The sequence below is a fragment of the Bidens hawaiensis genome, unplaced genomic scaffold, assembly GCF_021521415.1.
Source record: "Bidens hawaiensis isolate Kalapana, Puna unplaced genomic scaffold, B.hawaiensis_p1.1 tig00043537_1, whole genome shotgun sequence".
NCBI classification, from domain to species: domain Eukaryota; kingdom Viridiplantae; phylum Streptophyta; class Magnoliopsida; order Asterales; family Asteraceae; genus Bidens; species Bidens hawaiensis.
This window is the reverse complement of record NW_027497726.1, coordinates 132,334-147,539: the sequence shown is the minus strand read 5'-3', so window position 1 is coordinate 147,539 and position 15,206 is coordinate 132,334. Positions and strand designations below refer to the sequence as shown.

At 35.2% G+C, this 15,206-nt stretch overlaps 1 protein-coding gene and 1 pseudogene across 2 annotated transcripts; both read left to right on the top strand.

Moving 5' to 3' along the window:
• The first annotated feature begins 1,614 nt into the window (after positions 1 to 1,614).
• Positions 1,615 to 9,274, top strand: LOC143594364 (uncharacterized). Of its 2 annotated transcripts, none has more exons than XM_077073688.1 (4): positions 1,615 to 1,964; positions 6,132 to 6,370; positions 6,430 to 7,060; positions 7,352 to 9,273. In XM_077073688.1, the coding sequence occupies exons 2-4, from the start codon at positions 6,134 to 6,136 to the stop codon at positions 8,971 to 8,973; spliced, it is 2,490 nt and encodes an 829-aa protein (XP_076929803.1). In that variant the 5' UTR covers positions 1,615 to 1,964; positions 6,132 to 6,133; the 3' UTR covers positions 8,974 to 9,273. The 2 variants fall into 2 exon arrangements, with proteins under 2 accessions (XP_076929803.1, XP_076929804.1); XM_077073689.1 differs by lacking the exon at positions 1,615 to 1,964 and adding an exon at positions 3,057 to 3,340 and having other exon boundaries at positions 7,352 to 9,274.
• Positions 9,275 to 11,048: 1,774 nt separating this feature from the next.
• Positions 11,049 to 12,450, top strand: LOC143594360 (spermidine synthase-like; annotated as a pseudogene).
• The last annotated feature ends 2,756 nt before the right edge of the window (positions 12,451 to 15,206 follow it).

The following is a 15,206-nucleotide window of genomic DNA, read 5'->3' as shown; positions in this document are numbered from 1 at the left end:
TGAAATAAAACCCTCTTTATTAATCATAAATTTTAACAATACAAAAGAAAAAGTCCTTTAACAAATGTTTTAAATTAAATTTAAATGTATAAATCCGAAAATATAATGAGCCCATTAATGCATGTTTTTCAGTTTTAGTATATGTTAACAAATTGTTTTGTTTTCACACTTATCATATTATTGGTTTGAAATTTGAAATAAACTCTCTTCGATAATCATAAATTATTACAGTACACAAGAAAGAGTTTTTTAATAAATAATTTAAATTAGATAATAATTAATTTATTCATTACTAAGGGTATAAATCTTCTATGAATATATGATGAACACATTAATGCATGTTTGACAGTTTTAATATACAATAATTAATTGTTTTGTGTATACAATCTACACACTTTTCATCAGCGATCAACTCAATATCGATACCGGTATAAAAAATGCTTGACACAACATGTTTCAGGTTCGGTTTGTTACTAAAGAGAAAAAAAGGTAAAATACCAGTACCATACAGAACCATATACCGGTACTATACAGTACCGATTCCAAGACCTCAAAAAATGAGTATCGAATTGGTACTGAAAGTACCCGGTTTATTCCTACTTCTCAACATATTATTGTTTCGAAAATTAATATTTGAAATTTGAAATAAACCCCTCTTCAATAACCATAAATTTTAACAATAAAAAAGGAAAAAAAAAATATTAATAATTGTTTTATATTAGATTTTATTAAATTAATTGTTAGTATGATATAAATCTTATCTATAATCTATATAAACGAAAACATAAAAATCTTACGTGTCGCGATGTGGTCGCTCCCCCCTTTTTTGGAGTCACCAGATTTGCTTGATTTTTAAATGGAGGATTCTCATGCATTTGACCCGAATTCATGGGTATGGGTCTTACCAAACCCAGATATTTTTTAAACGGGTTATAACATCTCATTAAATAAAAAATTATTCTCATCAAATTATTGATGTAAAAATCCTATAAAATAGGATATACTAAAAATTAATATTTTATTTATTTTAAAAAAGATATATATATTATTTAAATTAAAAAAACCAATTTTTTAGTAAAAAAATAAACAGGTCTTGGTCTTATTAAACCATAAGTATATTATCAACTTTGATAAATATTATTTATAATTAAAAAAACCAATTTTATAGTAAAAAAATAAACGGGTCTTGGGTCTCATCAAAACCATATAGCTTTTAAACCGAGTTATAACATCTCATTTATTTGTGAAACAATTTATCATCAAACCATAAGCATACTATTAACTTTCATACAATAAAAAAATATAAATTTAAAAAAGAAATAAATATTAGAACAAACAATATAAAACAACCCCGTAATACGGGAATAAAAACTAGTACTGATATATAATGAACACATTAATGCATGTTTGACAGTTTTAATATATGCTATTAAATTTTCATTAATGTCTGTACCAAAAGCAAGGTAGAGAGAATCTAGAAATGCTGATTTCTTTTCAATTCCTGAAACTTATTTATTTATATCATATTATATTATTTTTTATATTTAAATTAGAGATGAGTGTGTAAAAAGCAGAGAATAAAAAGGAGACCGGATGTTGACAAATTTCATGTCACTGTTCTTAGAAGGTCGTTTGTTTGTTTTGTTAGTGTGAAGATTGATTTCTTATTATCTGGGATCTCTCTATCTCTCTCTAAAAAAACTCATACTTTCTCTCTCTAAAAAATTATTATTATTATTATTTCTTTCAGAGAGAAGAAGACACTGGCCCAGCAGATCCAATATCTTCTTCTTCATCTTTTTCATGATCTAACACTAACCCTCTTCATTGGCATCTTTCTTGATTATTATTTGCTGTTAAAGATTGGATTTTTATCAATTTGGGGTTCAAGATTCTTGGTTTTTTTTTGGTCAAGAAACTGGTCAATTCTTGTAGCTGAGGACATATTAGGATGTGGGTCTGAGGTAAATTTGTTTAAAGATTAATATTTACTGTTAAAGATTAGATTTTTAATTTTAATTATTTATTATATTTTTTTTTATCAATTTGGGGTTCTAGATTCTTGAATTTTTGGTCAAGAAACTGGTCAATTCTTGAAGCTGAGGACAAATTAGGGTAAATTTGTTAAAATATTAACATTTACTGTTAAAGATTGGATTTTTATCAATCTGGGGTTCAAGATTCTTGATTTTTTGGTCAATTCTTGAAGCTGAGGGTAAATTAGGATGTGGGTCTGAGGTAAATTTGTTTAAAGATTAATATTTACTGTTAAAGATTGGATTTTTATCAATTTTTATCAATTTGGGTGGTTTCAAGATTCTTGATTTTTTGGTCAAGAAACTGGTCAATTCTTGAAGCAGAGGGTAAATTAGGATGTTGTGTTTCGCGAGAGATTAGGGGTGGCGAACATAGCAGATAAGATAAGAGAGTGGAGATTGAGATGGTTTGGACATGTAAAGAGAAGACAGACGACGAATCCTGTTAGATCCGTAGAAAACATTACTATAGAGGGGAGGAGGGGTAGAGGATGACCGAAATTGACTTGGGATGAGAGGATTAGGCATGATTTGATAGACCTAAACCTCTCCGAGGACATGGTTGAGGATAGGAATTCGTGGAGAAGTAGAATTAAAGTTAAGGATTTTTAGAGAGAATTGAATACCTTAGGGCTTAGACTTAACTTATTTAGGTCACATACCATAATGGTATTTCCCTTACATATATTATTATTATTATTATTATTATAATTATAATTATTATTAGCTTTTATATAGCTGTTAAACTGTGATCTTATTATTAATATTATTATAATTAGTAGTAGTTTTTATATAACTGTTAAACTTTGATTTCCTTTATTTTGCTTCATACACATGTACTTAGAGCCGAGGGTCTCTCTGGAAGCCACTTCTTTATTCCTTTGGATAGAGGTACGGTGTGCCTACATCCCACCCTCCCCAGACCCTACTTATAGCTTTGCTGTCGGTGGGATTTTACTGGGTATGATTGATTGATTGATTGATTGATAGGGTAAATTAGGATGTGGGTCTGAGGTAAATTTGTTTTAAAAGTCTTTTAGCTTGAAGATTAATATTTACTGTTAAAAAGATTGGATTTTTATCATTTTGGGGTTCAAGATTCTTGATTTTTTGGTCTAGAAACTGGCCAATTCTTGAAGTAGAGGGCAAATTAGGATGTGGGTATGAGGTAAATTTGTTTAAAAAGATTAAATTTTTGGTGGGTGTTGGGGTTTGATTAATAATTTACTGTTAAAGATTAAATTTTTATCAATCTGGGTTTCAAGATTCTTGATGTAGAGGGCATATAAGGATGTGGGTCTGAGGTAAATTTGTTCAAACTATCTTTGAGCTTCAAGATTCTTGGTGGGTTTTTTGGGGTTTGATTTTATTGCATATTTTTGGGGGTTTTTAATAATTTTTTAGTTTCTTGATTTGGGTTTTTGATGATTAGGATTAAGCATTTTATATGATTGATGATTAATATTCTGGATCTGTTCTTTAATATCTGTGTTTTTAATTTTTTATTCCCTTTTGATTTTAAGTTGCAAAATCGCAAAAAGGAAAAAAAAATTGTCCTTCAAGATTGTTTGAATTTGCATTAGATGTAATTTAACCTGGGATTTGAAGGATAATATTTTTCCTTTTATACAGAGCTTTATTAATTTTTTTTATCATATATTTCAGAATTGTGGATCCTTAATGCTTTATTATGTAACTTTTGTTTAATCTGATGAGATATTTTGGTTTTTTATTGAATGTGATTGAGTGCTGCATTTAATTGCTGTTATTAAAAGTAAATTAAAGCTAATATGTCATAATCTTGTATTTGATTACTTCTGCATAAGGCTGAGGGGGTGTGGAGGGCTCTAATGGGGGCTTTAGTGGGGGCTCCAGCCAATAATATTATGACGTGTGGCAGAGAGAGAAACTGGATAAGGGGGGTGTTGGAGCCCCCGTTGGAGCCCCTGGCCCTGGTGTGGAGGGGCTCCAGCAGGGGCTCCAGCGAATTTTTTTTTATTTTTTTATAAATATATTCAAACAACGTATTATTAAAAAAACTCATAAATTATTAAAAAAAACACACATTAATAAAAAAAACACATTAATATCTAAAAATAAAATAAAAATTAAAGTACTAAAAAAAAACATTATTCTTATTCTTCGGCTTGGTATTCTTCGATCAACCTCTTTCGGATACGTTCCTTTTGCTTTTCCATTAGCATTTGATCGACCGGATTTAGGTTACTGAAGTCTCTAGTAAGGAAGTTCAAATCTCTCATTCGACTTTTTTCCTTTTTGTCATTAGAGACCACCTCCATGGTTTTGTTGAATTTATTGAGGGATTCAACAAGATTGGCGATGTTTACGGCTTCCCCCTCAGCCGGTTTTTTCCCCTTGGCGTCCCTTCCCAATGGCCGCCTCCTCGGCGGTGAAGACGTTTACTCCTCCGCAATGTTTAGGTCGAATCCAACGCGGCAATCCGACTCGATTGAAGTGCTATACGCTCCAGACGAACTAGTTTTAGTCCGTTTCGGCCGTACTTCCGAATCAACGTCCGGCGCCACCAGCTCAACCCACTTGGAACACCTTTTCAACCTCTCCCACAACTTTAAATCGTCCCACGTCTTCACCGTCCCATACCTCCGCAAACACTCCTGCTTCCACTCTTCGACCGTGAAATTGTAAACCGCCAAATCATCACTGCCACTTGGTCTCATACGACCGCTGTTCATGTTGAAAAGATTAGTAAACAAGCCGACAAATTTTCTGATGCCGGACCACCGACCCGAAATCATATCGGCGTTCCGCTCTGTACTCCCAACAAGCGTATAGAACGTCTCCCTAACCTTTGTCCAAAAAATCTTGCTCTTTTGGTAGTCGGCTGCAAAATGAATAAATAAATTAGATTTCCATTTAACTTTTTTATTTAACTTTTTTATTAAAAATCATTTTTAAAAACGTTAAAACAATTACCGCAACGCCGATCCTCAGAAATGACTATCCAAGCCCGACACAAGGCTTCCTTCTCATCCGATGACCACGGAGTGGTTTTCCGTTTCATCCTCGGAGTCGAAGCCGGTCCCGACCCGTCCGTTGCAACTTGTTTTTTCCGGTGGACGCGTCTTCTTGGTCCCGTAGCTTCACCGTGTGATTCTTGTGTCTCCGGAACAACAAAGTTAGGAGACGGTTGTATGTTGGATGGTTGAAAGCCGGATGATTCTTGCGGCCCCGAATAAAACATCGGTTGGTGCGGTGACGACCATAAATCGTCGTCAATATAATCTGAATCTAGGTTTGGGTACCAATTTCCAGCCATTTTTTTAAAAAAAAGTTGGGAAGATGGGTTGATTTTGGGTTTTATTTTGAAGTTGTGGTGATTGATATGGGTGAAATGGGGTATTTTATAGATGAAAAAAAGGTTTTTTTTTTTAATTAAATAAGAGCCAACGGCTCTTTTAAACACCACCAACGGGTCTTTGCACACTCCCCTATGCCACTTTATGCCCTCCTCTGCCGCTAACCCCATCACGCCTGCTTGGATTTTCATGCTCGCGTCCCGTTAGCGCCCTGGCTAGCGCCTGGTGGTGTGGTGGTCGCGCTTGGGGGCGCGAGCGGAGAGGCTCTAGCGCCCCTGTTGAAGCCCCACTCCCCTCAGCCTAATCATATTTATCTTTCTGACTTTATGTTAAAATTTGAAACATGACTCCTTTTGTTTGTGACAAGAAAGATTGTAAAGTTGCCTATCTTTTTTTAGGTATTAAACAACTATTATATTTGTTTTTTAGGATGATCAATATGTAAGAAGCAATAGTTTTTGCATACTTGTTAGATATTGTTCATTATAGGGAATTTATAAATAATTTGTCGATGCTTATCAACGCTTATATTCGTTGGCCTTTTATAAGGCTTTGATTTCAATTTACATAATACATGTTTTAAGTTTGAATATTCAACTAAATTTAATAGTTTATTTAAATAATTAATTGCACGCCTCTTATTATTCGTGACGAGTACGTACTTGTTCTGCTTGCATTAATATGGATAAAGGCAGAACCTTTATTGTTAATATGGTTCATGTTAATATAAAGTTGACTTTTTATTATTGGTCAACAGGAATGGGAACAGAGGTACACTGCAAGAGCTCTTTCGAAGAGTATTACTCCGTGAGGGATGTTAACGAGGATTCAAACAGTAGCAATTGGCCTCTTTATTACGGAGACAAAGGTTTGACTAACGGCCATTATTACAACAACGGTTTTACACCAAGAAACATTACCGATGCAGATTCAAGCTGTGACAAAGATGCATTAAAGCAAAAAATGCTTGAACACGAAGCGATTTTCAAGAATCAGGTAAAAGAGTTGACTTTTTGACTTTTTGAGTCAATGTTATTGACTTTTATTTTTTTCAGGTTTACGAACTTCATCGTCTTTACCGAAGACAACGAGACATGATGGACGAGTTTAAAAGAAACGAGTACCATAAACACCGTATATCAATCGATACGTCATCATCTTCAAGCCTGTTACCGTCACAAAAGCCTTATGAAGATGGTCAAAAGTGGCAAATACCAAATTTTCCGCCGGTCAACTCTTGTGCGCGACCGTCACTTTTTGGAGCAGATATAAGTAATTCTCCATTAAGTTGCTCAAAAGGAAATAATAATAATAATAATAACAGTTCAAAGGATTGTGAAATCACGGAAAGCAGACCGTTAAAAGTTAGAAAAAAACTATTCGATCTTGAACTCATGCCTGATGAGAACATCGACCAAGAACACGAGGAAGTTCAGTGTAAACAAGCTTCTGAAGAATCGAGTTATAAAGATACTTCGTCGGGTCAATGTTTTAGGGGGTCAAATGGACTGGCTGATCTTAATGAACCTATTAATGTTGATGAACCGATGGCTAAACCAAAAGGGTTACCTTTTCATGGCCCGACCTGTGAGTTATATGAGAAGTCTCAAAATGGTGCGTTTAACCCGTTATTGGTTGAGGGAAAAGGCAATGGGAGAGATTGGTTGTCTACTACTCGTGAAACAGGTAATATTTTTGCACCATTTTTGTTTATTTTTTATATATAATTCATGTTTTTTTTATATGATATGAGTTGTATACAAATTGCTAAAGTAGGATAATGAGTTTTATATTATATAAAAGCTAATGTAGTAAACATGATTACAAAAGTTTTAATAATGTTAAAAAAGTTTTAATATATTATACTTTTTGGTTGTGTTTTATTATCATAAACAGTGTGAATTTATTATATTTATTTATACACTCATGTTGAATTAATCTTTTTTATTTTTTTTATTTTTTTTATTTTCATAACAGGGAATAGTAGAAGCAATATGAACTTCACACCAGGAACTTATCCTCAGATTTCAACCCGAGTTCATGAAAATTACTGTTTTGACCCTGCGCCGTTTCCAAATTCATGTACATCGAGTTCATACCCTTACATGAATCCAACAGATTTGGTTAACAGGAACGGTAGTTTGAGTCAAAAGTTGACTTCGTTTCAGAAGCAACCGCCTTTTTTATCATCGCCACAAACTCACGTGGCTTACGGAGACAAGTTGCGTATGTACGGATGTTTTACACCAAATGGATTTTATCACGGGTCGGCATCCGGGTCAAGAGACCCGTATGCCCGTTTGCCAGCTGGCGGGTTTGATAATCGACAAAACAATAATCTTGACAGGTCACAAAAGATGTTTAAAGGCTCAAACTTTATAGATTTGACCGATACGAATAAAGGCATTGACTTGAATAATGACAACAATAGTTCAAGAAAACGTGACCAGACGGCCCAAACCATGCTTCCGTGGCTTCAAGCGAAACCGGATGTCGGTAAAAATGATTCCCGGGAAAAAGGTAAAATTAATAACGGAAAGATTCTTGGGTTTCCGGTTTTTGGGAATTCTTGTGTTTCAAGAAACGAGTCTTCGTCACTTGTGTCCACGTCAGCGTCACTTCGTCGTGAAAATGGTAAAGTAAAAACCGAGATGGAAAACAGAGGATTTGATATTAATGTTGCTTGGGATGACCCGGAAAACAAGCAGAGTGACGTGGGCGAGGTTAAACTCGAGAAAAAAACCGAAACAGAAACCGAGAAAATCAAGAATAATTTTGACTTGAACTCTTGTTTGACTGAGGTTGAAGATGTTGTTATAGTACCGAAGTCGGTTAAACGAAAGCTGGAGATAGATTTAGAAGCTCCCGCGGTTTCCGAGGTTAACGAAGAAGATGAAGCGACGGAAATCGATGAATGTAACGACGAGTTACTCGCCAAGGTGGCGGCGGAAGCGATAGTTGAGATGACTGGGATATCCAGCTCGCAAGATCAAGTGGGGTCCACTTCCGAGGTGGCAGTTCGTTCCGATGACTCCGATGATAATATTAATGACCGCCTCCAATGGTTTGTTCAAGTAATGGAAAACGCGGGATTTGTGCCTAACGAGTTGGACGAGTTCGAAGAGTTGACTTTGCAACAAGAGTTGACTAAAGAAGAAGATTACATGCCGAAGCCTCTAGCTGTTGATTTCCAAGAACCGGAGGAAGCGGGCCCGGGCCCGTCGTCGGGCCCGGCCCGACCGAGGCGAGGTCAAGCTAGACGAGGTAGGCCCAGGAGGGACTTCCAAAGGGACATCCTTCCCGGGCTTGTTTCTCTCTCAAGACACGAGGTAACCGAAGATTTACAGGTATTTGGTGGGTTAATGAAAGCTACCGGGCATTCTTGGAATGTGGGACCCACAAGGAGGAACGGGACCAGGGGGAGACGGAAGTCGGTGGCGGTGGCTGTGGAGCCGCCGCCGCCTGCCGTCTCACCACCGCCATTGTCGGAGGTGGTGGGATTGGAGGAAGGAAGTTTAACGGGGTGGGGGAAGACGACTAGACGTCCTCGTAGACAGCGGTGTGCTGCGGGTACTTCTGTGGCGGTCCCGCTAATGTAATTTTGGTGCATTTATTATTATTATTATTTTTACTATTGTTATATTCACATGAACTCTGAATTACAGAGGGAGGTAAAATCAATTTAGGGAAAAAAGCTTATTTTGTGGCTTGTTGAGAGTGAACTTGTTGTGGATATTGCCTTTGTACATGTTTTGTCACTTTGTCATATCCCAATATACGGGCACGGTTTGACCCGACCTGACTCGTGTGTTTGTCTGTGTTTCCTTACGCTTACTTGGTATTGTTAGAAATATTTAACCGGCCTCGTTGTGAGTTAGAAACTTATATACCTAAGGCTGTCTGTAGTGGGTGACAAATGGCCACTTTTGGGGCAATTTTTTTGGTAAACACTACCCCCGGCCGATAAATGGGGCGATAAGAAGGGGGGGGGGGGGTGTTTTTTGTCACGATGATTGTTTTAAGAATATTATTATAATATATATTTTTTGTGTGTGGTATATACTCCTAAAACAAAAACTCACTCTATGCTGACTGGGCGTCACGTGGCACAAAACGTCCCATTTTGTAGCTTCTCGACTATACATAGCCTAAGTGAATAATCAAGAATTCATAAATAAGCATGTCATAGTTGTTTTGGCATATATATATATATATATATATATATATATATATATATATATATATATGATATATGTAAGTATAAAAATTTTATGGGGTGAAAGTTGAAAGGATAATAGAATCAATAATTGTACAACATTTAGTTTGTCTTTGGATGATTTGTTCAGTCACTTTGTGTAGTTGAAAGTGAAACATGAAGATAGTGGGATATTTTGGTAGGGATAGATGTTACTATTCTTGTGGTGTTTGGTACTTGGGTGGTAAATGTACTATTATTTGTGAAAATGTTTAGTTTTTTTATTTTTTATTTTTTTATTTTAAATCGGTTATCGTATTTTTGTCAATAATTTTATACGTATAGTCATGAGATACACGAATCATTAGTTCCGTATCTACTTTTACTCACAATAATCCTAAATACTTTCATCTATACGTTGTGTCGTGTATCATATCAACCAAACCATGTGTCAAGAAATGAATTGGCTAACATCTAAACTCGTTTATTATAATCAAGAAAACTGACTGAAAACTTGATTACAATGACTAAACCCTATATACAGACTTGAATCTAGACTCGTTCGACTCTAATTAGGTTTGCTAAACAATAGGATTATTTTCTTTGTAATTGTGTCGGTTTATTGGCCGTTTTCTACAGACCCGAAACCGAATCCTTCCTCTACTTGATTGCGATAATTTTTTTTTCTTTGTCCAGTTTTCTCATGCTTGATTAGCATTATTTTTGTGATTTGAAGTATATGAATTTTGAGGATGAAACAGATAGCCATCATACGAATTTTATTAGGTTTGGTACCCACGATGAATATTTGTTTGTTAACAAGAATCGGTTATTTGGTTCCAAGTTAGTTTTCACGTACGGGTTAATAACCGAACCCGACCTGAGACCGACATGTCACGGAAATGAAATTCTACATGCAAAAAGGGCAAACTCTAAACTTTTGGACTAAAATTGAAAATTTGAATAAACTACAAGGACGAAAACCGCATTTGATTTCTTTGAGAAATTATATGAGAATCACCTCGCACCAAGCTCTTTAGCTTATCTTTTTTTAATATTTTTTTTTATGTGGTTTGTAATTTTATAGCGTTGTGAGAGAAAACCTCCAACGCCAACCTTTCCTGCACCATCATTTCTCCTACGCATTTATTCGTCCTCATGCACCAAAAAGAGTGGTAACTTAACATCCTCCATGTCTGTTTTGATAATCTTTTTAATCAACGTGTGTCATGCACGTAGAAACTCATATCATTAATCCCAGTATAGAGGTATCAGACCTACTATGTTAGCTACACCTATAAAGGAAAATAGCCCTATACACTAATTGTATAGACGCCTCCCAATTATGGTTACCGTTTAAAAATAACAAAAATAAGGGGTATGTTTTTTTAGAATTATGTTCTAAAATCCTATTAAAAAGTTATATATTTTTTAATTACAAAACTAAAAAATAATTGATATACGATTTATATAGGCTAAATGGCTCGTATAGGTGCCTATATGACCTCTATAGCTCTGTATAGCTCGTATAGATTGGACCTGGTGTTTGTATGGTGCATGCCTTTTGATAACCATTTGATACTCATAAGTCAAAAGGTGGACAATATTAATGAAATAGACGGTTGTACCCAGGGGAGGCTCAGAATCGGTCGGGGCACATAAGTTTTGGGGGCACAAACTTTTTTTATACATATAACATATACATGTTTCTGCTTATAATAAATCGGTCGATAAAAGTTTTATCCATGTACATTAGAGAATAAAAATTTTTCGTTAAGGTCTACGGGCCTTTTTATTTTGGCTCGGTCGAGGTATTTAAATTTTCGGAGACGACCTTGGGTGTACCTTTTCTTTTATGGTTGTTTTACTATTGACTTTTTAGTTCTTAATTTTGGTATAAATCCAGGAGTTGTAATGTACAAACTTGACTGTCTTTATTATAATTTGTAGGTTTTGGTTGTTGGAGGAGGAGACGGTGGTGTATTGCGTGAAGTAGCTCGCCATTCCTCTGTTGAACACATAGATATTTGTGAGATCGATACGATGGTCGTTGATGTGAGTATTCGTGGTCTTTTTAATTTATGAACTTCATTTTATTCAAAATGTTTAATAACTTGAAATGTTTTTTTTCAGGTTTCTAAAGAGTTTTTTCCTGGTGTAGCTGTCGGGTTTGATGATCCGCGTGTCAAATTCCACATAGGCGATGGTATATACAATATATAATCGTTTGTTACTATTCTCATTATTTAGTATTTTTAGGTTTTTTTTAAACTTGCAGGAGTTGCATTTTTGAAGGCTGCTCCTGAAGGAAGCTATGATGCGGTTATAGTCGATTCTTCTGATCCCGTTGGTATGCACACTTGGGCCCACCTGCTCTATGTAACTAATTTTGTGTACCATAATACGAATGCAATGGTGTTATTGAGTTCATGTTGTGTTCGACTGAGGGACCCAAGGACGATTTCAAGAACCCAATAGACGAAAATGGAAACGAAGGCAAATCTATAGGGCCATTGAAGTTCTACAACAAAGAGGTAATAATCTTAATAAAGTTTCATTTTTCTGGATGTTTTATTGACCATTTTTATTGATCATTTTTGCATTTTATAGATCCACACGGCTGCTTTCAGTCTGCCTTCTTTCGCAAAGAAGTTGATCGAAGCAAAAAGCTCAAAGTGACGGCGAAGAGACCTACAATGAATAGGTGTTGTTGGATGTCCAAATAATAAACTGATGGTTTTGTTTTTGTATGAAGTTTCTTATACTTGGTAGTAGTATTTAATGGACTTTTGGGTTCATGAGTCATATAACTTTGCTTTAGTTAATCGGGCCAGAATCGGTTCTTCGGCTACTGGCCTGCATTTCACAGCCCAATAAGATTTTTTTTGAATATGAACAACTAGTTTTATACCCGTCGTTGTTTAATGTCATACGTAATTATTTATTTATGTATTTATTTTTTACATCCTAAACAAAAACAACACAAAATATATTGATATAAACATATTGATAGAAAACCGCAAGAATAACATGCTTAGCACAATACAGGTATACAACAGTGACTAATGTAAACTTGGTTATTCATAGATGCATACATGATACACCTCCATTGTCAACACATTAAATATCAATATGCTAGAACCAAATGAAAAACATATAAGAAAAGCCCTCCGCACTCAAAAATGGCCAACCAAATTCTATAAAGTTACATTTTTTTTAATTAAAATGCGTTTCAAGTCAATAAAAGTAAAAGAGCAAATATTACCTGTTTTGACATGTCACCCAGCAGGGTATCAATACAAAAAAGCAAGATATCAAAAATTGGTTGATTTACTCGCTGTGAAATCAAAGGACCAACAAGTAGCAACACCGCTAGTCACAAACGTTGTTGGATTTTGAAAAGGCAGACTCTTGCGCTTCTAGAAGCAAATAAGGGACTTATTATGGTCCGGATTTGTTTTCAGCTTCATCCAACGGTTGACATTCATTCAAAGATTGGTTACTTGTACCGGGAACAATATAATATATAATGAGTTGTGCACATGCAAACTGCTTTGGTATTTGATTCATTCAAATCCGATAGTAAAGCGGTTTGGGTGAGACAGGTCCAGATGTGATCCAAGATTCAATGGATGTTGAACTATTACGTTTTTCCGGTAAGGTTTTTTATACTCAAATGCATGATTCTCATATTATTCATGATTTCATTGTCCATCATTTTCTTTGCCCTTTCGGTTATTGGTTTTATTATTCTTATTATACATGTTACGTTCATTTGGAATTAAATTATTTATGTTATTATTAATATTTAGGTTATAATCATTACAAAATTTATTTTTCTAGCTATTGGTAATTATTCCGGTCATACATTATAACATCAATTTTATTCTATTTCTGATTTAAACATTGTCCGTTGTTGTCCGTTTACTTTTCTATTTATGATTTAAACATTACTCTTTAAGTTATTATTAAGTATCGAAACACATTTATGTGGTGTTGTTTACATATAATAAAAGAGAAATGCGAAATGAATCATGAGTTTGTTTGGTATGGGATAATGAAATTGATGATGAATTGAATGAATCATTACGTATCTATTGTCATGTCTTGCTAATTTGTGAAAATGTAATGAATCATTACTTTATGTTGTTTGGTAAACACGAAAATGCTTAAGGTAATTGCAGCGGCGGTGGCGATGGTGGTGGATGCATTGCCGACAGTGGTGGTGGCGGTGACGATGGCGATGGCGATGGCGATGACAGTTGTGGTGGTGACGGTGAAGGTGTTGATTGTGGTGGGCTGGTGGTGGTGGCGATGGTAGTGTTCGAAATGTACAGCGAAAAAAGAGAATGAAATGAAAAGAAAACACGGGTGTGGATGAATGTTTTTGATGTATTTAGAGAGACCGAGGTTCATTATGTAATTGTTGTTTCATTTCATTGACCAACCAAACACTTTTTTACATTACTTGCAATGATTCATTTCATCTCGTCTGCTATTATTACGTACCAAACGCTCCGTATATGATATGTATTTGTGTTAAAATTTAATACTCCATTAATAAAAAGATATGATATGCAGATTTATCAAGGAATGGTGGTTTGAAGATTGAGGGTGCAATTATTTATTATTTCTGTTTGGTGTGCAGACTTTATGATTTATTGACACAAGAGTTGAAGGAAGGGAAAAAAAAGGGAAGTCATTCAGAAAAGAATACGTTGCTTATAAAATATATGTATGTTGAAGTTACCTCAGTTATCCTGACCACTAGCAAACACCAAAACGATAATCATCAACGCCAGCCACCCGATTGCTGCGGTGGAACAACAGTATGCCCAATACCGTCTTCTTTGACTCTTTTTGCTGGCGAACAACGTGTCATATATCGCCAACCCAAAACCCATAAACTGCGCGCCCAGAGACAGCGCCAGCAGTATTCCTTTTGTGATGAAAAGATTGGCATAAGTTGCGAAAGCAAGAAGTGGAGTGTAGTACGCTGTGTTGAATTCCATGTATGCTTTTCTAAAAGGGGTTTCCTTTTTCTCCTTAATCGCCTTTGTGAGTGAATCGACGCTTGTGGTAAGCCTGTCCACTGACTCTAGAACCGACTCCAGTGATTTCGGGTTTATGTCGATCTTCACCTCCAGTGGCGACGTCTCATTTGAGCTTGATGATGTTGGGAGACTTGCAGTTTTCATATATAGAACACCCATGGGTTTGGTCGGCATTTTTTTTGATGTGTTTGTAAGAAACTGATCAGGGGTTCAAGCCTTCAAGGGTTTAGATATGATATGAGGTTTAAGCGTATGGTGATATATAAAGTGCAGGGTTTCATCTTCTAAAGATATATCAGTTTCCAGTTTGTGTATAAAAACAAATTTTGTTGGTCTCTCTCATTTATGTTAAAAAGAAATCCATTATAGGATAATCGCATTTTTATTTTTAATTAAAATCAAACAACGGCCGAGGATTATCAAGATGTCATTTTCGGTTTTTACTCATGGTAAAAAGCATTTCAGTTTGTGTAAAAAAACAATTTTAGTACATGTGTGTCATTTATGTAAAAAAGAAATCCATTTTAGGATAATCGCTTTTTTATTTCTAATTAAAATCAAACAACGGCTCAGTATTAACAAC